Source organism: Saccostrea echinata, unplaced genomic scaffold (genome assembly GCF_033153115.1).
Source record: "Saccostrea echinata isolate AGI-Se365-2 ecotype Australia unplaced genomic scaffold, CSIRO_AGI_Sech_v1 ptg000001l, whole genome shotgun sequence".
Classification (NCBI taxonomy): domain Eukaryota; kingdom Metazoa; phylum Mollusca; class Bivalvia; order Ostreida; family Ostreidae; genus Saccostrea; species Saccostrea echinata.
Window position 1 is genome coordinate 3844185 of NW_026889750.1, and position 27480 is coordinate 3871664.

Genomic DNA, 27480 nt, shown 5'->3' on the forward strand with positions numbered 1-27480 from the left:
TATTATATAATGCTTTTGTTTCACAGTGATATGGCGAAAGATAGATTATTTACATGGTTGCAGAACAAGTTAACTTGTTCCATCACGAAAGATCGATTGACACTGAAAATTTGATTGGTGGAAATCTTCAGTATAAATAAATCATCTGCATATATTGCTTCGTGACTCCCTGAATTTCTGCAGAAAGCTTAGAGGTGTACATTGGGATTTATCCATTGACGTTTATAACACATGGAATAAGTGGAAAGGGTAGAATGGCGACTGATATGACCGACACGAAGAAACCCGTGAAAGGAATTTTAAAGTCTTCCTCGAGCTTTGACCATGAAAAACACAAGGCAATGAAGGAGTATGCTTGTTTTGTTTTTCCCTTTTTACACTTATGATTAATACAAAATAAATGTTATGTGATATATATATTTAGTATCTATCTTCGTTGTCAAAATTATGTTGTAAGATTTGTCGAGAGAGAGTTGACAGTTAAGTTGCTCACTTTCAGTTGAGTAATGACTCAGACTGGTACTGTGACTGTGTGATTGTAAATTAGAGTATGGACTTGAATATTGGAGAAACATTGGACAACCAAACTAGAATAGCATCTATCCTGTAGTTAATCTTAATTTGGGCTTTGTAAGCTTTGCTCTGTTTAAAAATGATAGCCCTGTGTTAACCATGGTTAAAATTTTTATAGGAAGGAAAACTTAACTTATGCTGTACATATTCATGTAAGATTCACTATAATTTTATGTATGCAAAACTGACGAATCTTGGTTTATAAGTTTTAGATCCTGTATTGAGAGAAATATAGTTCAATTAGTACATGCAAGCAATCAACAAATTAAGGATTTTATGAACACGTTGAATAAGTGAAATACTCAAATTAGGATATATATGCTTAATGTGAATTTTTAATGTGTTTGCATAAATAATGCATCCGTTTATTGCATAAATAACATTTTGTAAAGCATGATGATGATCATTGAATATATTAAAGCTGTTTTCTGGATGTATCCCAAATTCTTAACATACCTAACAGTCTTTTCACCTCCTTACTGCACACTCCTTTGAAAAAAATGTTAAGTTCTGGACATAAAGTTAAAACTTCCATTTGGAAAGAACAGGGATACTTTTAAACCTAAGTTCAAATTAGAATTTAGCTGCCAACTTCTCCCCCACCCTGGCCACCCACTTTCCTATTTAAAAAATAAAAAAAGAAATATTGACATTTTCCAGATAAAGTTGGAAAACTGTATATGGAATACTGTTCCATTTTTTTTTAAATCTATTAACATGATTAAAATACAGGAAAATTTAAAATATGGTGAGTGACACTTGAATACTTATCATTTAAGCTTTCATTATAAAATAATTCTCAAAATTTTTAAATTTTTTTTTATGTTATCATTGTGGTCATTACTTCACAGTAAAAGTCTGATTTCTGAAGGTATCAGCCCTGTTTACAGAATACAGAGGAAAAATCTGTAATACTTGTAGTAGTTATACACTGACTCTTGTTACTCATGCAGTAACTGTCTATCTCTATCACAGAGTTGACATAACTGCTGTTGTCCATTTGGTATTTGTTCATTTGTTTGTATGAAGTCACACAACCAGATAGCATAAACTCTGGCAGATTTACTTTTTAGCCATCATTTTCCATTATATCAGCATTTTTTAAAAACATTCTCTACGTTGGCTATGTAATAATTAATCATTTGTGGATGATTCAAATGTAAATCCATTGTTCTATAGATCGCAAAAAAAAAAAAAAAAAAAAAAAATCAACAAATTTGAAATGAGGAAAGTGAATATAAATCATGTTTTGTTTGTTTGTTTGTTTGTTTGTTTTTGTTTATTTGTTTTGTTTTGTTTTTTTGTTTGTTTGTTTGTTGTTGTTTTTTTTTTTTTTGTCAAGAAAACAAAATTTAGGCATAAGTAAGGAAGATTGTTAGTATCCCAATATTGAAAAAAAATTTAATTGAGAAAAAAAATATATGATGTGAATTTTTATGATATCCCACTCCCACTACACAATAAGTGAGTCTGACAAATGGCAATGTTTGAAAATTTTTGTTCATCAAATTTGATTTTCTTTTTAATACAAATATTGTACTTCTTAGGCAAAAAGACAAAGAGATGAAGTGGGATGAAATGAATATATTAGCCACACACCATCCCCCTGACAAAGACTATGGTCACATGAAAATTGATGAGCCTCCAACTCCCTACAGCAAATATTCAGATGTGGAAGACGATGATGATGATGAAGAGAAAGCCAGTAAGAGTGGTTCTGGGACGATGGGAGACCTCCTCCCGGAAGACATTGCTAACAGGTAACAATAATCTGTTTCAAATAAGGCAATTAAAACAGCACTGTAACCAATATTCTTTGTGAATGAGGTTCTTTGATATGATTAAACACATATTCGCTTTTTATCCCATTGTGTATCTATGTGTTTAGTTTTTTGGGGTGGGAGGGGGGTTGGAGAGGGGTGGATGGGGGTGGAGAGGGTTAGGAGTTAGGTTGTTGCTATTGATTATTATGGATATTTTACTATTATTATAATTAGTTTTCATTTTGCATATTGCATCTTCTCAAGGTGTCAATTAAGTACATGTATATACAAGTTAAGTTAGTTAACATATGCAATTTGTTTTTCAATTAGGTTTCCTTGTAGATACTGGTACTTGGATTGTGAGTGTGTATAACTAAGTGATACGTGATAAGTGATAAGCATACATAACATTGATATAAACTGTACCTGCTTTGTGTAAATGGTATTATAAAAACTTGTAAGGCTTACATTACATTATTGTAGACTTGCTGAGACACATAGACCTAGATCAACATCTTTCAGTGAGGAGGATTCTTCCTCTGAGGATGAGAATGAAACTGAGGAGGAAAGGGGTGAGGAGTTAAATTAAGCATGAACAGTAGATTCTTTTCTGATGAGACCCATATTAGCTGTGATTGGTATTCTTTATAGATCCCCTGCAGGGTTGTCCCTAAGACCGGGGGTCGGGAAATTTCCCCGCCTATAATGACATAATCCTCACGGTTACTTTGGTATTCCTCCTCTCAGTCCCCTGTTAGCAGAGATCCCCTTCTACTCTTTTAATGTCCCCTGCTATTTTAATTCTTAAGGACAACCCTGCCCTGTAATAAGTGTACATTTGTCATAGAACAATGTGTAAAAGAATATCTTGATATTTTAAGGGGGGAAAAAAATATAAGAATTTACTTTCCTTTGTAGGTAATATGATGTGTAATAAATCATAAATGCTGCAGTTTAAACCTCATGATTGTTCAGAATAGACAAATTTCACATTCTTAAGAGCTATCTCCCGTTGTCGGCGTAACACTCATTTTTGTCACTATATCCTTTGTAACTTACCTGTTAAAAAATGGAATCGGACAATTTTGACCCATTCCTGAATTGCCTTAGTATGGGGCAACATGAAAAACATAATGAACATATTCAAACGGATTTACTTTGCGAGGTATTGCCCCCAAAAGTTGATAATGTTATAAAGGGAAAACAATGTCTTGAGCCAGTTGACCCCAGATTGACCCCACAAAGGGAAATAACTTTCGTAAATGTGAAATTCGTCTATTTCAATGTGCAGCAGATATCTTTCATGTATAAAAACTGTAAAAGCTATTATTGAAAACCAATTATTCCTTTCAAAAGCAAAAATAAATCTGTCCCTTTTTATTGATTCACAAAAAAAAAAAAAACTTGTGTACATTCTTTAATTATTATAATTGTAGCTAAAAGAAAACAATTTGAGCAGAAAAGGAAACTGCACTACAATGAATTTCAAGCTGTTAAACTCGCCAAACAATTGATGGAAGAAGAGGAAGAAGAAGATGATGAAGAAGACACAGAAGAAAATGGGACGAAGGAAGAAACCACCAATAGTGAAGTCATCCAGCCTATGGAAGAAAACAATATAAAGGGATCTAGTTAATTTAAAATTAATGCCATGGATCCTATTTTTCATAACTCAGTTGTACTTAATATTTAGTCAAGTGGTTGATAATTTTCCATTAGAATCTGCTTTTTTGCAAATTTCCCCCTTTCGAATTGCAAGGTTTGATAAAGTGTACAATAACAGAGGTCATTCTACATGGACAACGATTTCTTGTGAAACGTGTGCATTTCCTTGTACAAATTAGTTAACACATGTTTTGTACCCAAGCAGCATTTTAAAGACCTGAAAATTTTGCAAAACATTTTTCCATCATTTTTTCCATTATATGCTTTCATATTTTTTGCTTGCCATAGTAAAGGATTTTACTTCATATTCATGCATCACTGTGCCAACAATGATAATTCTAGACATCTGTACACTAGATTTCTGCCAACAGTTGTTTTTGGACAGTTTTTCAGGAAAGGGAGACATCTTAACTTTTCTCAGCAGCAAGGACCATTTCAATTGATTATCGTGTAATCATGTAACAAATTATGAATTATTACAATTTTTGTCACATTTGTAATATTAACGTGATGTTGGCTCTGAAAAGATTCATCTAGTGTAATAAATTTTAAATAATAAGATCAGAATACTGTACTGTAATTAGTACATCACCATAATATTTCATTCCTGGGTGGAAATGTATTGAGAACTGTATTTTTGTCTGGAGAATCTCATTAGGTATGGATGAAATTGAGTATATATAGCACCGAAAACATGTCTTAGTGGCCATAGTTAAATGTATTTAATACTTAAAGTGCAAATATTGTCCCATGTTGTGATACATATCTGTAGTCCCTTAATTTGTTCTGCATCTTTTATTTGATTCCATTAGTTGAGCAGTTTTCTGTTTGTTTGTTTTTTTTATTTTTTCGTTTTGTTTTTGTAGTTCATTTAAGGATCAGTCAAACATTATGCAAATGTGATTTCTACTTCAGGATATCATTTATTTATGGCTAGTTTTTGTGTAAACTTCTACACAAATGCAGTGTTGGGTATATGTGTGGAATATAGTACAATGTAACGATTTATAATTGTAACATGGGGTTAGACATAAGAAAGGGGGAGGAGGTTGAGATGCTGCAGTGTTATTTAATATTAATTGATTATTTTGGACTTTACAGTACTGTTAATCATACATCTACATGTACCAATTGACTGAGACACATCAGCCTTAATATATGAAAACTTGAATGCACACCAAGGTATTTTATTAATATTTTGAAAGTCAGTCTCGTAAATTGATTGTCTTGAACCGTGACATCATGGAAGAGTATAGATATATCTCTATAACACAAGACAAAATCATTAGCCAAAGCACATCAAAGATTAAATTTATAATGACCTGCACAAAATGCACTCTAATACTACAGAAATATGACTACTCTTTTTTAAAAAACTAAGATTTTACCACAGAAAAAAATTAATGGCTGAAATATTGCCATCTTAGTGCAAGCCCAAAACAATCAATCAATCAATGTACATGTACTAAGATTTTACGTACAATTTTTTCCCCCCATTTTTGATTCACATATGCGGTGAAAATTTAAAATAGCTTTGTAAACAGCATGCTATATGAAAAGATTACAACTGTAATTATGTCCATTTAATGTGTATCATTGGTTTGTTGAAAATTTGTGACTGGAAAGTGGTGTATATAATCTACTAGGATTGGGGAAAAAGTATATGTGTTTGCTTAAATAAATGCATAATTTTATTAGCATACTATAAAGACTATTGTATATATATACCTACTACAGTTCTGCCTGAACATTACACCTAAGCTTAATACAGATTTAGTTTAGTTTTAAGAGTATAAGTTTGACACAGTTGCTTTGTTTTAATATACAGGTTGTGTGTTTCAAAAGCTTTGCAAATATACCTGTAATTCTTAAAGAAGCCATAGACATGGATATATTTTTGTTATTTTGCTTCTTTTTTTCTTTTCAAATTATAGTTATTAGACTAAGTGCTTTATTACATGTATCTCCATTAATATTAATTTTGAACATTTAGACAGTAGAGTTTGATTCAGTGACTAATTTACAAATATTGCTGAAAATTATTTACAATGGGGTTTTAATTTTTAAACAGAGTGACCTCAAATGTGTCTCTTCTTCAATATATGGGACACATAGTCTATTTGTGAGTCTTATTTCTCCCATATTTTATAGTGCTTTGTTTATATTTCTACTTCACTAGTTGGGCATGATAAAAGATACCTCACCCCTTTTATATTCTTAAAAGCTCAACATTATTTATTGATGTAAAGTTGCTTTTTATGTATAGCCTTAAAACTTCAAAAACTGGAAGATGGGACATACATCACCTCCATATGGTTCAACCATATTCAAGGTCCTTTTCTAAAGTGCTATTTTGTAAAGTTTCTTGGCTTTATTAAAGCCAGCAGTGATTTGAAATAGGGGAGTAGTCTACAACGTTCCCCTCTAAAATATTAAAATTACTCAACTTTATCAATAGAAATATGTGTATAATCTTTCACAGGAGCAGATCCTAAACAGTGCTTTTAATTTACCAGAAAGCATAATGTGAGAGAAAAATTGCAATATTTATGCAAATCTTTTCTGACACACATTTTTATTTTGTTTCTGACCTGTAACTTTTGTAAAAAGTTAAAGATCATACAGTTAAAGCGAGGAGAGCGTACTTTAAAGGTATAAGTGATTCTTAACTTGGTCTTGGTCTTGTTATTCTGTTTATTAAAGAGGGGATTTTTTTTTTTTTTTTTTTTTTGGTAATCAAAAAAATGATACACTTCATTCTTTTTTTTTCATAATATACCAGTTGATATGCAAATAAAAATATATGAAGAATTTTGTTCATTGTTATACCGTATAAGCAGAATATTCTTAGCTAGGATTCAATTTTGGCATTATTATTATTTGAGATCTCTAAAATTGAATATCACTAACAATTTATTCCTTATCTATAGGTTGTTATAGCTATCTTCCTTGACATTATAAAATCGCTAAAATTATTTCTCCCTATAAATATATACCAATTTTTGCTGATAAATAGCTAAATTTGCGTCTTGGTAAAAATTCAACTTGTATGGTATTAGACAATAATTTTTTGTTTTAATGAAAGTTTTATGAATGTTTTATTTGTTCCTTTTCTGCAAATTTATTTAAAAAAATTCATTGTATTGATCTTTAGTTAAAAGTGTTATTTTGTATATACCATTTCTATAAATACCTGTAAATTTTGAGAATTGTGAGACTTGATATAGATTTATTTATCAATTAATTGTCAAATAAGTGTAATAGGCTAGCTGCTGGTGCAAAGGAGTGCATTAATATTAAAATCAGAAAAAAAAGTATTATTTGTAATAAAATTGAAGAACTGGCTGAACAGTTTTAATGGTTTTATAATCTAAATAAACCAGGCCTTGGGACGACCAGGAGAGTATAGTGTTGAAGAAGAAGTTGATTTTTTAAGTGTTCAGATGTGCTTCTTCAACCAGAGATGGTATGGTAATAAAGTAACTTATGATAAGGTTGACAGGAACTGTACTTTGGAGCAAAGTAGTGTGTGACTTTTGTGTTGGAAATTTGAAGTATGATGAATTAATCATATAGGGACATCTGCAAAAGCTGATATCAGTTTGTTTCATTACAAAGTTCAAGGTTTTGATGGCATATTATCCTGATTGTATATGAAATGTGATGTTTTGAAAAGGTCAAATCCAAAATAAAGTATTGATCTGCCAATTACAAGGTTAAAGGTTGTAACCAAGTTGCATTTAAAAAATCTCATCCTAATTGATTTAACTGTGAAGCTGGAAGAGATAATCATAATGAGTTGACACAGGACTCCTGACATTGTGAGGATGGAAACTTCAGAAGTAAGAAGATAATCAGAATCGGTCATTCTCAACAGATGTAAACAAAGGGTCACTTGAGTCGTTTGGATAACCTATTGCTGTGTGTTTGTCCTTGGTTATGCTTTGTCTATGATATTGGTTGTGGACTTTTGAACATTTCCAGCACCTTCTCTGTATCAACTGAAACAATTTTTGTAAAAAGATTCTTTGAAGAAAATTGTAAAATTTCATGGTCTGAGAGGTGTGAACAAAGCTTATTTTTTCTTCAAAAATCTTCTTTTCTCCTTGGACATCAAAAAGTCTCAAATTGTTGATACATTTGACTAAAACTGCAGTTATTCATTACCCCTGAGTTCAGGGTTAAAGCTTCAGGATTGGGAAAAGAAATGCATTTTATATTAAAAATTTTTGAACTTTACTCCTAGACTTTGAGGAACAAAATTTTCAATTGCAAAATTTAATATAATGATGTAATTACAATTTTTAAGCAAATTTGTGACCCCAGGGTTCAGGATTCTGGCCATAGGGTATAGTTTTTCACTTGGTGAAATTTTAAAGGTGCTTAGACACAGATTTGAAGTTAATATTTTCTCAAATTTTCTGTATGATATGACGACTTGTATATTGCAATAGCATTTCACACGAAACTATAATTAAAAACTTAATTTATCTGGAAATTATTGGAACTGCGAATTCCTGGACGCGTTTGATTAACACATCCTTGCACTTTCACAAATTTTATCTCTATCCTTGATATTTAAGGAAAGAAGCGATTTTGTTGTGTATTAATGAAAAACATTACATCTATAATCCAGAAAATTCAGAGTAGAAATGTGCGAAAGCAAACCCCCTCACTAATATCGTCAGCTTGTGCTCAGTGTTATGTACAGAGTTTAACAAATTGAATACACCCGTGAAACGTAAACTGTTTTTGTAAACAGGGCACGAGCTCTGTTATTGTTAATGTTTACGATTCACCGGGTGTGTTCAATTGTTAAAGTCTGCACACACCACTGAACACGGACTGACAATACTGTGAGTGGGTTTTGCTTTCGAATATTTCTACTCTGAATTTTCTGGATTAAAGTTTTTATATTTTTCATTAATACACAACAAAATTGCCACTTTTCTTAAGTATTAAGAATAAAATTAAAATTTGTGAAAGTGCAAGGATGTGTCAATCAAACGCGTTCAGAAATTTGAAGTTTCAATAACTACGAGATGAAATAAGATTTTTATTATATTTTAGTATGAAATGTTATAGCAACATATAAGTCATGAAATTATACAGAAAATTTGAGAAAATATTAACTTCAAATCTGTGTCCAAGCACCTTTAAAAGCTGGATATCAAATTATTAGATATTCAGGTACATTGCCTCACCAAATAGTAAAATTCTTGTCACATGAGTCCCAAATCCCATGATGGACTGATCAGTGGGTCAAATCATTGACTATAGAGAAACTCATGATATTCTGGTGACCCTTAAGGCTCATGGGTCTCTTATTTATCACCTCCAAGGTTATAAATCAAGGACAAGCTGAACCTTGGTATTGATTTCAAAATATCATTCTGATTTACTTGTGTGTGATGGAGATCAGAATAGGTTACCCTCTGATGATATCTGACTTGATTTTAATCAATAGACAGGACATTGCTACCCAAATTTGGTTCAAAATGTTCTAAATAAAAACAAGTTAAAATTACTTTGGCCAAGACAATAGAAAAATCCAACCCTCCACATTTTTGGTATATATATATATATATATATATATATATATATATATATATATATATATATATATATATATATATATATATATATATATATATATATATTTACATAATAGAGATGGTGTGTAGTTTGCACAAATATGTAACCTGTTCCTTGAGTTACTGGTATTATTTCTAAATAGATGTTACACCCCCAATAAGTAAATACAATGCATTTAACATATTACACAAAATATATTTATATTCAATCTCAATCTTCCTTTTGTTTTAGCTCAAGATATCATTTAAATCCCAAAGTGAAATGATTAAAAATTTAATAATTCTTCAACATGTATATATAACTAAATATGGAGCAGTTATACGAGTTAAACATATTGATGCTCAAGACTCGTCCAAAAATAGCTCTGAATATGCAAGGGAATAATCAACCAAACTTAATGTGATAAGTCTCCACAAGAGAAAGATCATTATGCAGACATTTTCATCTAGATAAATGGGACACAAACTGGAACCAGAAGTCATTGATGAGACTGTAGCTCTACTGGTTATACTTATAAAGGAAGATAAAAGTAGCACTTGGACTTGAAACTTTGCAACAGCAATAAATAGAATAATGATCTTTGGTTTAGTCTCTTTTTTGTGGCAAGACTTATTGCAATCAGACTAAAACTGTAGGAGGAGTAGCCTTTTAAAACAATTTTACAGAAATTTCTATTTAAGTAACCATGGCAACATCATTCAACATAATCAAAACAATAAGACAATTATGTATCTCAGTGTAGTCTACTTGTATGCCAAGTTATACTGAAATCAGACAAAAAGTGCAGGAGGAGTAGCATTTTGAAAGTATTTCAAGAAAATTTCTATTTTTAGTAACCATGGCAACACTGTTCATCGAAATCCAAAACCGATGAAAAGAATTATGTATCTCAGTGTAGTCTACTTGTTTGCCAAGTTATACTGAAATCAGATCAAAACTGTAGGAGGAGAAGTGTTTTGAAAGTATTTCCAAGAAATCTCTATTTTTAGTAACCATGGCAACACCGTTCATTGAAATGAAAAAAACCAATGCATAGAATTATGTATCTTAGTGTAATCTACTTGTATGCCAAGCTATACTGAAATCAGACCAAAACTGTAGGACAAGTAGTGTTTTAAAAGTATTTCACAGAATTTCTATTTTTAGTAACCAAGGCAACACCATTTATTGAAATCAAAAACCGATACACAAAATCATGTATCTTATTATAGTCTTCTTGTGTGCCAAGTTATATAAAACTGTACGAGGAGTAGCGTTTTGAAAGTTTTTCACAGAAATTTCTATTTTTAGTAACCATGGCAACACCGTTCATTGAAATCAAAAACCGATACACAGAATTATGTCATGATCTTAGTGTAGTCTAATTATGTGCCAAGTTACATTGAAATCAGACCAAAACTGTAGGAGGAGCAGTGTTTTGAAAAATTGTCTACAGACGGACAGACGACGGACACCTTACTATCGCATAAGCTCTTCTGGTCTCTGACCAGTAGAGCTAAAAATGGCCTCATAATGGACACATTATAGTAAGTATTCGGGTGTCAATTGCTATACTTTTATCCCCATTCATTTACATTAGCTCTACCATTTAAAAGTTCTAAGAACATATTGGTCATTTCGCCTTAAATTCTATTCATTAAATTAATAAACTCAATGCTTTAAGTACCAGTGGTTTTATGTCCAAAGCAATAAGTTGGTTTCTGAATCAAATTACATGGACACGACCCAGCCATCTTGCTGGTAAATTTCCTCCGAATCTATAGTACATTGACCTCAATTTGCTAATAGTGCTGTTAATGGCTTTCATTCTGATAAATTGTACATTTCACTGATGAAAATTGCTGAGATCTAAATTGTGTAAATAATTGGAATCCAATAACAATCAGGTATCCTCTATCCTAAATAGGTCATTTTTCACTTTCGGAGTTTCCTGCTTCATATAATGTACAATATGTAACTTTTGTCTTAATTTCCATTTAAAGCACATCTTTTTTTTAACAAGTTTAATCTTTCCAACTTTTATATCAAGTAATTGATTGGAAGTAGATAGTGCGAATTAGGAAATTCCTTTGGATTTTTTTTTATTAAGAATCCAATGATATTAAATGAACAAAGTAATTAATTTTAATCAATATTTAATTCATTAAAGCACCAAAATGAATAAACATTCCTTCTAAAAAAATTCAAGTCATACACAGTAACCTGATCATTTCACTTTAACATATTTTGCAGTGTACTAGAAGCAACAGTTGCTCATAACTTTTTATGACAAAGAGACTTTTATTAGTCTGAGAAAGTGATAAACATTATCTGACATGGGATGTTAACAATGCATATGAGAGGAAAAAATCAATGCCTAAACGTAGAACATCCAGACAGAGTATTGAGAAAATGTCCACTTTAACATTCATCATAAAATATTGTCATGCAAATGTTCACTCAAGGTAGGATATAAGAATTAGCTTGTGTGGCAAAGCATTGCTTTATTGCTTCTTGACAATTATTGATGTCTCTCCATGGCAGAGAAATGTGAGTCGTCAGGAATTCAAGGTGATTCAATAACATCGTTAATGCAACTGTCATGTCAATTCCTGCAAGCACCTGCTCCAATGCAACGTGATATTGGTTGGTTGATTCCTGTAATTCCTTCACAGTTTGAGTCAAGTCTTGCTTTCTGTGGCAGCTTGAACACTCAGAGTCTGAGAGATGTTTGTTAGGCAAAATGAAAACTGGCCCAGAGCACTCTTCACATTTGAACACAGGGGTGTCATCAGGAATATCAAAGTATAGAGGAAGATCCAATTGACAAGCATCACAATTGCAATCAAAGTAATACTGTGGTCTTAGTTTTGACCGTCGTTCAGCCCTGGTGGTCAAGGGATAAATTGCTCCATAATTATCAAGGATTTCCTCCCCTTTTTGAATGGGCTTTATTGCTCTGACAACACAGACATTGCCATAATTGTGTCTAACCACTGAAGGATCACACGAATGGTTGATGAGGCTGAGAAGAGCATAGGCTCCAGATCCTACCTCCACTGTATTTGTAACAGTGGGGTCCCCTGGCTTCCAGTGAATTTCTGAAATTTCATGGGCATTACAGGGCAACATCTGTATCTGTCTCAAAATGTGTCCTCCTACATAACACCTTGCATCTTCCTCCTGCTCTGAAGGGCAATTCTTAAAGAAGGGAGTTAACTCAAGACACTTCAATAAATACACTGTCTGAACTGCTTTGTTGAATAAGTCCTCAGGTGTCCTTTTGTCCCCATGGTTCACCAGAGTGTACAAAGCATAATAATCCTCAGAGTCATAACAGCCATCTTTATTGTACCCTAAGACCTCTGACACATCACCACTGCAAAAGTTACTTCGTTCTTGCATCAGATATGAAAACCCTGCTTTCATCACCATTCGAAGTGCTAGATGTCCAAGCTTCGATTTCATACTCTGAACATGTCTTATAATTTTACATTCTATTCTGTGATAGTCTGACCATGCTTCCTCCTGACATTGAAGAGAACAAAAAGCAACATCACAGCACTGTTGACAAGGCACGGGGCACTCGACTCTTGTACTGCAGTGACTACAGTATTCTTGTTCTCTCTCCGAGAGATTTACAGATGCGAAAGGTTTCTCCACTGCTATAATTTCTCCAACTTTAATATCAGTGGATGCCATCAGCCCTCGTCCCATTTCAGCACTTTCTCGTAAGGCAACTTTAGAACTAGCTGACATGAACACAGGATTTCTTGCCCTTTTATCAATTTGAGGCACATCCAAATGACAATGGATTGATTTCCTACTGCCATCTTCTAGCTCTTTCTCCAAATCCACATCATAGTCTACACTTTTCACCTCTTTAATCAAACTTTGCAAGTTCTGAGTAAAATGCTCCCTCTTCTTCTCATCAAGAGTGGAAAACTCTAATGACCTTACAGCTGATTCAAATGACTGCTTTGCCTTGGTAAAGTTGTTCAATTTTCGATGACACTTTCCTTGTCGCTCATGAAGCTTGTAATGATTTACTTTGGGGTATCCACAACGGAAAGCAAGTTCTGCATTTTGCAAACAAGCATCGTAGTTGTCAAGATGGAACAAGACTGCTGATCTGTTTGCAAAAGCATTGGCTAGTTCTAGGTCATTGCTTTCTGTATTAGAATTTGATTGGTCAAAACAATTCATATTTGTCACTGGGGCCTTCAATACACTTGCTGTATACAATTTTAAAGACTTGACATAATTTTTCTTCTGAAAGAATTGGTTTCCTTGAGTCCTGAGTTGACAAGCCTCTTCTGAATTTTTGCTATTATCATATTCTTCGAGACGTATATGTTTCTGAACAGCTGGTAAGGACAGAACAAAATGCACTCGCTTCTCATTGGTTTTCACCTGTGAAAAATCCTCCATGGTTTTTACATATTGTCTGTTCTTCTGCAGGTCCTCTCGTATGGCTTTTTGGATATGCTCCATGTCTACTGGCATGACTTACAGCATCTCAATCTGAAATAAAATTTAACTACATGTAATTGTATAGTCTTGTTTTTTAAGGGAGATTCAAAATATAACACTCCACAAGACAAATTTGGTCAACATAAACCTAAATGATAAAGAAGATATACACCCTTGTGAAAATAGACCAGGATATCCCAAGATTTCCTGAGATTTTCTCAAGATATCTTGGTTAAAAATCCCAGGAAGTCTCAGGATTATCCTGGTTCCTAACCTCAGGAATTGTCAGGATGGTATTGGAACAAGGATTTCTCAGGATTTCACAGGACATCCTGGTAAAGCAAAATATCCTGAGATATCTTGAGAATTCCTGGGACCACAATTATCCTGACCTCAGGAATATTTCACTTGTTTCATGGTAGTACAAAAATCCTGAGATGTCTTGAGATTTCCTGGGATCACAATCCTGTCATCATCCTGGCCTCAGGAATTTGACTTTGAAGTGTAAAAATCCTGAGATATCTTGAGATATTCCTGAGATCAACAACCCCCTTACTATCCTGAACTCTGGAATTTTGTCACTTCTTTCAAAAACAGATCTTTCAAAAACAGATTCAAGTTCTCAAAATGCATTTTAAATATCGACAATGTCCCTCTTTTAGTCTAAAAAGACAAAGAGTTATTATTTAGGCAAATTATTCTTTAATCAAATTTTTTTTCTTTGAAACTTTAAAAGTCTTTCATGATGTAATGAATGGTGGTAACATTGACCCCAGGGATGCATTCTGTTATTAGACCTGTAAAAGTAAAGATGCTTTATTATTCTAAAACAATCACATTAATGTTCATGTCGAAATGAAAAAAAAACAACAACAAAAAAACATACAACTTTATGTATTTTTTTGCTTTTTACACTTACAATATCTACTTGTGTTAAAACATAACTTTACCTTCATTTAATGTTCTCTTTTCCTCGACAAGGCCCCTTTTTTTGGTGAAAACACCAATAAACTAGAAGTCATCAGCTTCTCTTTACTGAAAAATATAAATGACAGGTAGTTGACATATTTCTTCTTTTTAAACAAAAGACTAGTCAGCTTCTTCTTTTAAAATGAATGAGAATGAAATTGTTAATAGGTTCTATCAGCATTTTTTTGAGTTTCTTAAAAATATCTTTTAAATTTGACTCATTAAAAAATATCAATAAAAATATACCAAGTTTATTCCATGGGCAAGAGGTCTTCATCATCGCATCTTCCAAAATGTTACTGCTTTTGCTATTTGTTTCTGTGGGGGAAAGATAGATCATAGAGTTTACCTACAATATTATCTATTGCTCCTGAGTCCAAATACAATATTATTACAAATTATGCATGCACTAACCAGGTCTGGTACAATCACTAGATTTAGCTACATAGCTTGAATTACCTACATAGCTTTATTTACCTACCTGAAGTAGCTTTATTTAGCTACTAAATCAAACTTATTTCATAAACTAGCATTTTTCCAGAAAGTGCAGAAAATTGCACTTTGATGCAGTGATAATTTTCAACTTTTAACTCATCTGAAAACAATTTGTGAAAAATTCACTCTTGGAAATGTGTCTTTTTCTGCACAATTGCAATCAAAGTTCTAAAAGTTTCGGGGCTTTAATTTGTGACCTAACCATTACTTCTCGATTGAAATAACAAAGAAAACCAGTTCTGGTTAACATGAGCACAATGTGAAGTAATCATACTTATCCACGCCTCATCACACACAAGGTGGTGTATAGTTACTCAAACAATGGAAATACATCTTTTCCTTAAAAGTGTTCAAACGCAGCAATGTTAAAACTATCTCTGCTTTAGATTGGTTTTTAAACAATAACTAAAATAAATATAAGTAGACATTTACTTGCGATTTTTTGTATTTTTAAAATAAAAAGCAAAATTGTGAAAAGTTGCTTGAAATAGCTAAATAAAGCTACCCGAGGTAGGTAAATAAAGCTACGGTAGGTAATTTTAGCTACATAGCTTAATGTATTGATTGTACTGGACCTGCTAACGGGCACTGGAAGTTAATGTAAATATAGAGTATGTGCATGTAAAAAAAAATTACATTAACTTCCAGTGCCCATGCATGCACTTAATAATGCATATCATCACACCCTGCTTATTTAGCACATTTGTTTTATAAACACCAAACTTCTGAAAGTGTTCAATTGGCAATTAACTCGAAATTTAAAAGAATACAATTTTATTGTGAAATATTCTATATGATCATATTTGAACCATGATACCTATTATATTAAAGTTTAAATAAGTTTGAACTTACAACCAACGTCATGAACTATGAATATTCCCATCTTCATTCCCTGAATATGTGCACATCATTGTCCCTTTTGTGGGTATAAACATTCCAGGTTTTTTCTCCAGGGGTGCATTATTTCCTCACTGTCCGTTGTCTTCACTTTTTCATTACTTCAGCTTGGCATTCTTCAGTGGCACACTTCATTTTCTGTAGTTCGGTGTCTATTCAAATACAGTATCTCAAGCAAATCCAAATAAATTCTCTCCGCGGACATCTTGACCTCATCCAATTTGAAAAACGCGGATTATTGAAGTGGGTCACTCTTTGTCATTAAACCGCTTGATTTCCCACACCGTGCACACTTTAAGATAAGCGCTCAGTTGACCAGATAATGTTTGGTAACTTGTACGCGTTTTGATTCCATATGGGATTTAGGTTCTTTTCGTTTTTAGTAGAAGAGTGCAGCTATAGCCTAAATGTTGTACTTATATTACTGTAACAGTATTGTAAAAATTAATTTACGGTAAAAAAAACTTCTGAACTTGAAGTTTTTAATTATTTTGTTGTAATAAATAATTATTTTACATTATGGTGCCAATGTTTATATTATATGCAGAAAAACGTCTATTTGTCTGTTTATATCACTGTATCTATACATAAACGTTATTATTTACAGAGCTAAGGCTTTGATTTTTTTCCCACATTCAAAATAGGTTCAACAAAACAGCAATTTCAATGGTAACAAGTCCTCAGATGTTATTATTGAGGGGTAAACCATAATATACACTGGCGGATTTAGAAAGGGGGCCAGGGCACCCGGGTCCCCCTTTTGTGTCCAAAATATACATAAGATTTAATAAATAATTTTTTTTGGTGTGGCTGTGGGCCCCTACCCCAACTCCAAACTGGTCAGCCCCCCCCCCCTTTTTAAAATTTCTGGATCCACCACTGATATAGTTTTAGGCCTATTTGTTTTATTGAATAGGCCTAGTGTATTCGCAAACTTAATCATGGGAGTTGTGCTGATTATAATCCCCTAGTACCTCAAGTGCACTATTCAGTATTCACCTAAGGAATGTCCTTTATTAATTAAGATGGCTTTTATTAAGATAAAATTATCTGATCATCAACACATTGAAAAAATATAATATATTGTGAATGTCTCATATATTATTATATGTTGAGTCTTGACTTCAGGATATTCTAGGACTTAAATTTAACAGTCCTCAGCTCAAGATATCCCAGGACTTATTTGATTCAGTTGGTTTTAGTTCAGAAAATGTCAAGAGTCCTGAGATTTCCTTATGTCAGGACTTGATCTCTTGTAAAAGTCCCGAAAAATCCTGGGATAATCTTGTTCTGGTGAAGAGTTAACATGAAGTCCTGATATTTCCTGACAAAATCCTGTGCCTGATATCAGGATATCTCAGGATTTGACAATTGTCAGGAGCAAAAATTTTGGAGAGCAGGACATATCAAGATATCTCAGGAAAATCCCAGGATATCTTGACTTCTCCTGACCCTCCAGGATTTATTTCTGCAAGGGTAAGCATAGTCAAACTTGTACATGTATTTAGCAGTCTTTTCACATCAAATGGAAATGTTGCCTTATGTAGTTGTATTAATTTGATATACTTGTAATATTACAGTAACTATGTATGCACATTCCTAGAGAGAAAAAAAATCAGTCTGTAGTTAACATTGATAAATTGGTTCAAGCTAAAGAGCATAATAAAGGGAGGTGGATTATATATTTTCTTATGCTAATATAAGCGAGTCTTATTCTGTTTCATCACATCTAAAACAATGAACACTTGAAGGCTAATTTTAAAAGAGGCATATGTTCATATGAAGGGAAATAAAAAAAAATTATATGAAAAAAAAATGTTCATCCAAAAAATAATGCTAATTCTATGTATGTATGTACTGTCTGTTCTTTTTTTTAAAGGTTAAAAAATTATACTATAGCTATAGTGTTCTTATATATGCAGCTTTCCCAGTCCTATTTTGAGTGTGACTGTGTCTGTTATAGACTGTTTCACGATAACTGCAGTACTACTCTTTTGCAGGGCAAATTGATATAGTTTGACGAAAAATGACGTTAACAGCAATTGTTTTATAAACATCATTTTATTACCTGTCAAGAAAAAGTTAACCAAATGTTACTGAATTGCCCTGCAAGATAGCAGTACCACAGTTATCGTGAAAGGACTAATTACAACTTATTCTATTTTGTTCATCTCTCAAGTGAACATGCAAGGAAATAAGGAGATGGGATCGAAAAGGCAGAGGGAAGGGAGGAGACATCCAAGAGTGAAGAGGTATGCAGGAGAAGAGGGGTGGGAAAAGAGAGGAAGGGTAGGTATGAGAAAAGAGGACAGCAGAGAAGAGATAAGAGATGGGAGGAAGAACAGAAGGGAAAGGGCCATCCCCCCCCCCCCCAATTCACGGTAACGGGACGTTTCGCCCCTATTGACGGTTCGCGCCGAGACCATTCGCCCCAGAAGACCTTTCGCGCCGAGACGTTTCGCGCCGAATTTAATCTATAACGATACAAATACGATATGTTTTAAGATAAATATTTACATATAAGGTTAATATTGACTCTATTAAAAAAAAGTTCTAAAGTTACTAAAAAAACTTTCATGACTGTTTAAATTGTTGAAAATAGGCTTATACCATAATTAAAGGTATAATTATCCATGTGCAGATATATAATTATGTTTATTCAGCAATCATAATTGTCTGATTCAGTATTGTAATTAAGGTGTTATAATTATCATTTGGAGACTCTCCATGTCAAGATAATTGATCTGAGGCGCGAACCGTCTGGGGGCGAAACGTCTCAGCGCGAATGGTCTTTCGGGGCGAACCGTCCCGCACTCCAATTCACTTATGTTTTTATTTTTTGTCAAATGCAAGGGTTTTTAGACAATTTTCATTCTCTGATTACTGTCAGAAATATGTAAACATTGTATTAAAATCATTTAACGCAATCAACATGACTTTGAATATGACACTGGACATGTGTAACTTGAGACTGATGACGCTGAGGGATGAAGAAACCAGGTGCACATGTGCATGTATCCATTTTTAATTGTATATCAACAAGTTGCTGAATTTGCAATTACCTACAAGAATCTAAAACGGGATAATTCACAAATATACTACCTAAACAAAATGAAAAAGTAAAAACTCTTCTCTTTCGTTAACTTTGCCAGGCTCCTTCTTTTACCCACACCCTCGCTTGTTAATGTCGTAATTAGGCATTTAACGAAAAGTTTCCAAATGATTGAAAGGGATTTTTAAGAATTGTCATATAATTTTCAAGGATTACATTGATAAAGTGTAGATTATAATATATGCTACTTGTCCAAGATTAAAAGATCACAAATGTAAACAAAATCACAACAACCAAAGAGCGGCATTCAGAAGGTTCTGGTGTGTTCGATGTTTTGATGCGTAATAATTGTATAAAAAATATAACATTTTTAGTGGTAAGGAATGGAAGGCGGAGGTTCTGGTGGCAGGGAGCCACCTGAAGAAAAAAGGCCACCCAAAGATGTACGAGCACTGCTACAAATGTGCATGGAAGTGCAGAGTGAAGATAAAAAAGATCAAGAAAATGTTGCGCAACCGATGCCAGAAGATGTAAGTTTCCTCATCAATATTTTATTCGGGTTGTGAAGTAATGTAAATGAGTCGCAACATTATTTTAACGGCTAAACATTTTTTGGATACCAGAGGTGTCTTTAATGCAAATTCACACACTGTGTGACACAGGACCTCGTGTCCTAGTTCGACTAGATGCTATGAAAAGATCTATGAAAATGTTACACGGATATATCAAATGTTAGGGATGTTCAGTTATGAATGAATGTTAATAATATCCTGTCACTGCTGTTGATTGGCGTTGATATGTATGATCTTTAAAATCCTTCATCTAAGAAAAAGGTATAATATATAGAAGATTCAGTTTGTGTTGAAGTTTGTGTTGAATTTAATATCTTTTACAGCGACGGCAGTGGTTGGAGAATGCTATTACTGACTTGACAGTTAGCCCAGTTGAAAGAATGAAGGCTTGCTTGCTAATTCTGACTTCACCAGACAGTACAGAGAAGAAAATTATAGCAGCGTTAGAGGAAACAGCAGAATGGTGTGAAACGATAGATTTTGCTTCTGGTTTGTATTTGCCACAATGAATACATATTTTTAAATTTTCAAAGATGCTTATTTTGAGTCAACAAGTTTTATATTGAATGTTCAGAAAAGAATTCAAAATTATTCAGAACAAGTCAATGGAGGATTTGTATTATTAAATTTTATAACTGTTTGATATTTTATTAAATATTTATTTTTTGAACTTTAAAATGTTAACGCTTATAGCATTTATGTTTTTTTTTAATTGATGGAGATTTATTGCATGCTTAAACCTTTTTGTTCAGATTTCTACAAGATTGGTGGATACCCTGTGATAAAAATATTATTAACACACAAGACACCAGAAATAAGGTGGAGGACCCTGGATTTAATAGCAATATTGGTCCAGAACCATCCTTTCTGTCAGATAAAGGCATTAGAAGAAAATTGGCTAACTCTAATGCTAGATATCCTGGATAAAGATGAAGATCCAAATGTGAAAATCAAAGCTATGTATGCCGTATCATGTAAGTTTATCAAGGAAATGTAATGTTTCAATTGATGTAGGAAAACATAAGCAATTTCTAATTAAAGAATTTGAGTTTTTGAAGCTCAAATTTTAGATTTTGAATCATTTTTCAGGCCTTGCAAGAGACAATGTTGAAGCCCAGAAAGTTTTTGAAAAGCATGATGGTTTCTCTGTTCTGATGAGGGCCATGCAGACAGATGTAGAAAAACTTAGAATTAAAGCAGCATTTATGCTATCGGCATTATGTGCTAAGAGGCCAGATTTTAAAGGTAGATGTAAATGACAATTTTACTCAGACTATTCCTAAATGAAATCTTGAAAATGAAATGAGGCATTTTTTCCCCCTTTTCATTAAACAGAGCATGCTATATGGTTTTGTATACCAAATGTTTTTTACAAATAGACTATACTTGAAAAGGTAAGGTAAGGGACTGAACAGTCATCAATAGGGATTGGGGCATTTTTACCATTTTAAAGAATGTGCCTAATCCCTCAGATCAATAAAATGTGTTTCAATTGAATAAAAAAATCATGCTTGATACATGTAAATCAATTTGTTATAGTTTGAAATTTTCTTCCTCTTCAACAAAGAAACCACTCGCCATTGAATCCGCTAGACAGGCATCTTCACAGAATGATTGAAATGGATCTCAAAATAAAATGTGTCATGATCCCCAGGGGTAGGGTTGGGCCATAAGGGATCAAAGATTTACATAGGAATATAAAAAAAAAAATGTTGAAAAATCTTCTTCTCAAGAACAGTAGTCTTGTATAGTCATATTGATATGGAAACATCCTCAGGTAGTGTAGATTTAGGTTCTTTCAAATCATGACCCCGGGGTAGGGTGGGGCCACAACAGGGGATCAAAGTTTGACATTGGAATATATAAGAAAAAATCATGAAAAATTTTCTTCTCAAGAACAGCAAAGCCTTGATAATTAGTCATATTGATGTGGAAGCATCCTCAGGTAGTGTAGATTCAGGTTTGTTCTAATCATGACCCCTTGGGGATTGGATGAGTTCACAACAGGGGATTTTATAAGATTTACATAAGAAAAAAATGATAAAAAAAATCTCCTCCTCAAGAACAGCAAAGTCTTGTGTAGTCAATGGGGGATCAAAGTTTTACATAGGAATATAAAAGAAAAAATCTTTAAAATTCTTCCCAAGAATGGGAAAGTCTTGTTTAGTCATTAATATGGAAGCATCCTCAGGTATTGTAGATTTAGATTTGTTCAAATCATGAACCCTTTGAGGTTTTAAATGTAGGAAAAATTTTCTTCTCAAGAACAGCAAAGCCATGATTAGTCGTATTATCACAGAAGCATCCTGAGGTAGTGTAGATTCAGGTTTGTTCAAATCATGACCCCTTGGGATTGGTTGGGGCCACAATAGGGTATTAAAGTTACATACATGTAGGACAGCAAAGTCTTTTGTAGTCATATTGATATGGAAGCATCCTCAGGTAATGTAGATTTAGGTTGGTTCAAATCATGACCCCTGGGGGTAGGGTGAGGCCACAATGGGGGATCAAAGTTTTACGTATGAATTTGTAGGGGAAAAACTTTAAAATTTTCTCAGGAACAGCAAAGTGATGATTAGTCATATTGATATTGAAGTATCCTCAGGTAGTGTAGTTTCAGATTTGTTCAAATCATGACCCCTTGGCTTTGGATGGGGCCACAACAGGGGATCAAAGTTATAATAAAGAATATAAGGGATATGTATCAGTAAAAATTTTCTTCTCTAGAACAACAATGCCAGTCTTATTAATTCAGAAGCATCCTCAGGTAGAGTAGTTTCAAATGTTTTCCAGTCATGTCCCTAGAGGTAGGGTAAGGCCTCAATAGAAGATCAAATGTTGGAACCACATTTAAAAATTTCTCAATACTGAACTGATTTCTGCTTTTTCCTAGCCAATGTGCTCAGGTGAACAATGTGGCCCATGGGCTTCTTGTTACTGATTTTCAGTTAGTAGGTTAAAAATTGATATTACAAGGTCATATAATTAGGGAGTTTTTTTTACTCATATTCAAACTCCTTAAGCATGTTGTCCGTAACTAGTGGGTGACCATTCATTTTCAGGTGTCAAAGGTAACTTTTTTAGGGACTCCAACTGCCTCCAAGTTTATGTTTCTTTTTTTCTCAGAATTTGTCATACATGTTATATACTTGAATTTAAACATTCTATTTTATAGATGTGATGTGTGATACTGGAATGATTGACCAGCTAGTTGGAGTTTTAAGTGAAGAGCATAATTCATTTCATGAACACAACCTAGCTGCCCTTCTGTCTATAGTAATGGACCATCAGAGAGCAATAGAGGAGTGCCAGAGACCTGAGCTGGAGCTTGAAAAGAAGTTACGGGAACGGATACAGTTTCTGAAGGACAAGGATGAATTCAGGGTAAATGTCAACTTTAAATTTACTGTAAGGTGCTTATTCAGGGTATGTCTCAAGATCCTTTTTTTAACCTTTTCATGGTTTAAGTGCTTGCATTACTCTTGTGTCCTGTTACCTTGTTGTTTTCATAATTAGTTTTCCTGGAGGAACACAGAGAATGAAACAGACAAATTTGGTCTGTAAATTGTGATGAATTACAGAGGCCAGAATTTTATGCTTTAAAATATCAAATTTCTTTTGTATTGTGTTCCTTGTACATATAAATACTTACCATTATTCCAGGTGATATCCAGCTTGATATGAACAGTACGAATCATCTTCTCCAAAGATTCCAACCTCGATGAGTGGAAACATCATCAGAAACTCCCACTTGTAGTTTGGGAAGGCCATTCCCAGAAACTAATTTTATGTTTTTTGCTAGGAGTACTTTCCCAGGTGTGGCAATGTGTCAGCTAAACTTCCCAGCAAAATTTGTACTTGCATGTGTGTGTGACCCCACTGCAACAAATTTAATGATCCTTAATGACTGATAATTATTATTATTTATTTTTTATTTGTTTGTAGGAGGAAAGTCAGTATGCGAAGGAATTGCTGAAAATAATATCAACTGATGACGATGAAGTTCAAAGGTGAATACCAGAAAAGAAAATGGCCAGATGAAAGGGGGAAAAATGACCCAGACTCGGATTGACAGATTGCTTTTCCAGGTTCCTTTGCAAAAGGGGACATACATGTTGTTCACCTGTGCATCTGTTCGTTTATGCATGCATCATATTTTTGAAAGTCATAGTAAGAAAAAGTTCAACCTCTTACGGTCATACTTGCTACTGGAATAATGGGAGAAAAATCTTGGTGATTTTTGGGTTAAGAGGTAATGCATGTACCACAAATCAGTAATACGATCATAGACTGTAGTCACCACTTTTATTCAACCTACAGAAATTTATAGTAAACTTGGGAAGAAGCTATTCTTGTTCTACTTGACTGGGTAGGAATAACCCGCTAATGATTTTCAGATGAAGTAAGATTTTTTAGAATTGTTTCCATTTCAAGGAAATCTGGTTGATATGCAATGGACACACTGTGTTGTGTCTGCATCACAACTTTGTTCCCCCCCAATTTAAAGGCAAACAGTTCACATCATATTTCAATATACCTATATCTTTATATCATGTTTAATCCCAGTCCTCAAAGAAAAAAAAGTATTGGGTAAGATTTTGAGCTTGTCAGTGAAATGAAGTGCAATTATTTAAAGACAATAATTTATCCAGTATTGGTGAATGTGATTTTATTGTGTATATTTCAATCTATGTGGTATATATATATATATGTTAATGTATTGTAGAATTTTTAATGGCTTGTCAGATCTGAAATGCTAAAATAGGTATATGTATGTCTGGAATACTGTAGACCAACTTTTATTCATGTGCAAGAAATATCTGATAGTCTTGGGACCTTATTTTACTTGCTAATGTTGAAACCATTTAGGGATTTGTCCCCCCATCACTGGCTAGAGAGGCTCATCTCGAACTTCTTAATAGTAAAATATATCTAATCCAGACACCACTGTTTTTAGAGAAATTGGCTGGATTAGACAGCATTCTGGATTAGACAATTCAATTTTAACAAATTGAAGTTATTGAAAGGGACTTGAATTTTGCATCATATTAGGCAAGATTTCGGAATACACAACTTCTGGATTTGGCCAGTTTCACTATATTATTAGTGTATTTTTATAAAATATTTCCTCAATAATGAAAACTAATATCCTGTCATTGCAGACAGATTAGAGGCTGATGAATTGCTAATATTAGTGGTTTATAGTTATGTATTTTCACTACTGGGGTACTTACTTTTTCAAAATGGCAGCATTGCAGTCTTATTTGAACAATACTAAAATGTAGGTCTCGCAATATTTCAAAGAAGCAAAAAATAATAATTTCATAGCAAATAACCATATTTGCTATTGTCTCCGTCCCCAGTGATAAAAACTTTGCTTATAATTAGTGTCTAAAACATCTCTCTAAAAAGAGGCGAGGAATCAAAAAAAAAAATGAGAGATAGCTGTCATGGCTGGGTTGGATTGTACCCCATTTTGCCAAATATATTCCATGTCACCAAGGTTCCAAACATTGAACAATTTATCTAGACGATAAATCCCTATAATGGTTAGTGAAGCTCTTATCCTAACACAATATATCAACTTTTTTAATAGGTAAGCTATAAGAATGCTTTTGGCACAGGAAACTGAAGCTCGATCATGAGCCTGTTACTAGTGTTATATACATCTATTTATGAATGATTATTTCATCGAAACTGTTTTTCAGTGAATAAATTTTTGTAAAAAGATACATTTGTCTGATTTATACAAATGGGTGTACCAATAAAGTAGATATTGTTACAAGAGAGTACAGTACAAACAAAATAGATGATTTTTTGATGCATGTACATTGTAATTGGTCATCTCTTCCCTTTCCAAATCATACTCTGTGCATCACTATGTAACAAAATACTGTTTCATTGTACTATATTACGAAAGATTTTCAATGCAATGTTTTTCAACATATGAGGGATTGAATATACATGTATTTTTAATATCCCTTATTCAGTTTGTGACGGTCAGGCAGGTTCGATCACCAGTGGCCAGAGAGCTCTGTAGAGCACTTGACTAGTGATTCAGGGGGTACGAGTTCAAATCCTGGTCCTTGGCATTATTTTCCTTTCCTGTTGCATTTGGTGACGTACCATGCCATGGAAGTGACAGGTGAAAGCTACACCACTCTCTACCATCAGCTCATACATTCATCTGTGTCTTTGACTCGCATATATCACAGTGATAAGCACAAGAAATATTGTGGGTTTTTTTAAATTTCATTATAATTAAATGCCAGCACTAATGTTTGTCCCTAAAGGTTGATACATGTATTTACTAAGAAGATCTAGAACTATTAGTGTAATTTGAAATAATGCTGAATATTACTAATTTATTTTATGTCAAAAATCTTTACACGAGCCCATTGCAGGGGTATCTGAGAGACAGATCGCACCCAAAATAGAAACAGACCTAGACATTTTTATGATAAATCTGTATACCAAATTTCATTTCAGGATGTCCAACCTCTGCAAAGAAAATGAACGAAAACTGTAAATAATTGGAATTTTCTTAAGTCCACAGGGCATAACTCTGTCAAAAATTGCTCAATTGTACCCAAAACAGAACTTGGCCTAGATATTCTTGTGATAAATCTGTATACCAAATTTCATTTCAGTATGTGCAACCTCTGTGAAGAAAATGAACGGAACTGTTGGTGTACCGACAGAAAGACAGACCGACTGACAGACAGCAGCAAAGCACTATGCCCTTCCTTCTTCAAAGTGTGGCATAACTCTTGCAAATGGAAAATTTGTCTATTCATGAGAGAAATACCAGTTCTTTTCACAGAAACAAAACACGTTTCTGTCACATTGACAGCTTTCTTGTTTTTATAGGAGAAAACTATTATTTGTAATCCCCGATTTGCTTTTTGTATATAGATTTAATTTTGTAATCTTTGCGAGATCTGATTTTAATTCTTTTATTATGCAGAGTTAGTGAACAGTGCTTTTTATGCTACTTTTGTCTGGTAGTTTGCTCCTGCAGTATTTAATTTCATCAAAAGATACCTGTATATGTGGTTTCAATTTCAATGTTTGGGAATGTGCATCAAGCTCTTGATGGGGAGTCACCCACATGGCACAGTGGTTAGAGTGTCTGCTCCAGAGTTGTGGAGTAAGGAGCAGATCCTTACGTTGTGGGTTTGAATCCACTGCGGGACATGGAGACCGGTCCTTGGAATGAGACTGTATAAATCGAGGTCCCGTGTCGCAGTAGGTTTGGCACAAAAGAGATCCCTCACTGCTCAATGGCCCTGAGTGCCGAGCATAATGTATAAACTTGCAGCCCTCCACTGACAAGTGGTGGCATCTCCATGAGTGAAAAATTCTCTTGAGGGGCGTTAAACAACAAACTTGATGGGAAATAAAATGGGTAACTTTTTCTTCCATAAATGTCACACAATTTTTTTAA

At 33.5% G+C, this 27480-nt stretch overlaps 3 protein-coding genes and 1 long non-coding RNA gene across 4 annotated transcripts; 2 read left to right on the forward strand and 2 right to left on the reverse strand.

Moving 5' to 3' along the window:
• Positions 1–73: 73 nt before the first annotated feature.
• Positions 74–7350, forward strand: LOC133183431 (protein phosphatase inhibitor 2-like). Its single transcript, XM_061318394.1, has 4 exons — positions 74–349; positions 2121–2333; positions 2820–2908; positions 3773–7350. Exons 1-4 carry the CDS (start codon positions 255–257, stop codon positions 3970–3972), a joined length of 597 nt encoding a protein of 198 aa, XP_061174378.1. The 5' UTR covers positions 74–254; the 3' UTR covers positions 3973–7350.
• A 4364-nt stretch (positions 7351–11714) lies between these two features.
• Positions 11715–19560, reverse strand: LOC133183443 (SET and MYND domain-containing protein 4-like). Its single transcript, XM_061318403.1, has 2 exons — positions 19512–19560; positions 11715–14099 (listed from the first exon to the last, which is right to left on the reverse strand). The coding sequence occupies exon 2, from the start codon at positions 14079–14081 to the stop codon at positions 12036–12038; it is 2046 nt and encodes a 681-aa protein (XP_061174387.1). The 5' UTR covers positions 14082–14099; positions 19512–19560; the 3' UTR covers positions 11715–12035.
• LOC133180007 (uncharacterized) lies at positions 14755–16632 on the reverse strand. The gene is made up of 4 exons (XR_009720254.1): positions 16365–16632; positions 15264–15335; positions 14999–15083; positions 14755–14845 (listed from the first exon to the last, which is right to left on the reverse strand). It is a non-coding gene; the product is annotated as an uncharacterized LOC133180007 (long non-coding RNA).
• Positions 19561–19788: 228 nt separating the features above from the next.
• LOC133183451 (hsp70-binding protein 1-like) lies at positions 19789–25761 on the forward strand. Its single transcript, XM_061318413.1, has 6 exons — positions 19789–19991; positions 20357–20522; positions 20786–21007; positions 21123–21278; positions 23209–23417; positions 23979–25761. The coding sequence occupies exons 1-6, from the start codon at positions 19845–19847 to the stop codon at positions 24045–24047; spliced, it is 969 nt and encodes a 322-aa protein (XP_061174397.1). The 5' UTR covers positions 19789–19844; the 3' UTR covers positions 24048–25761.
• Positions 25762–27480: the final 1719 nt, after the last annotated feature.

Coding starts and splice junctions, on each gene's coding strand:
- LOC133183431 (XM_061318394.1), top strand. CDS start 255: ATGGCGACTGATATGACCGACACGAAGAAACCCGTGAAAGGAATTTTA. Junction 2,334..2,819: donor CCGGAAGACATTGCTAACAG/GTAACAATAATC, acceptor ACATTATTGTAG/ACTTGCTGAGACACATAGAC. Junction 2,909..3,772: donor TGAAACTGAGGAGGAAAGGG/GTGAGGAGTTAA, acceptor TTATAATTGTAG/CTAAAAGAAAACAATTTGAG.
- LOC133183443 (XM_061318403.1), bottom strand. CDS start 14,081: ATGCCAGTAGACATGGAGCATATCCAAAAAGCCATACGAGAGGACCTG.
- LOC133183451 (XM_061318413.1), top strand. CDS start 19,845: ATGGAAGGCGGAGGTTCTGGTGGCAGGGAGCCACCTGAAGAAAAAAGG. Junction 21,279..23,208: donor TAAGAGGCCAGATTTTAAAG/GTAGATGTAAAT, acceptor TCTATTTTATAG/ATGTGATGTGTGATACTGGA. Junction 23,418..23,978: donor AGGACAAGGATGAATTCAGG/GTAAATGTCAAC, acceptor ATTTGTTTGTAG/GAGGAAAGTCAGTATGCGAA.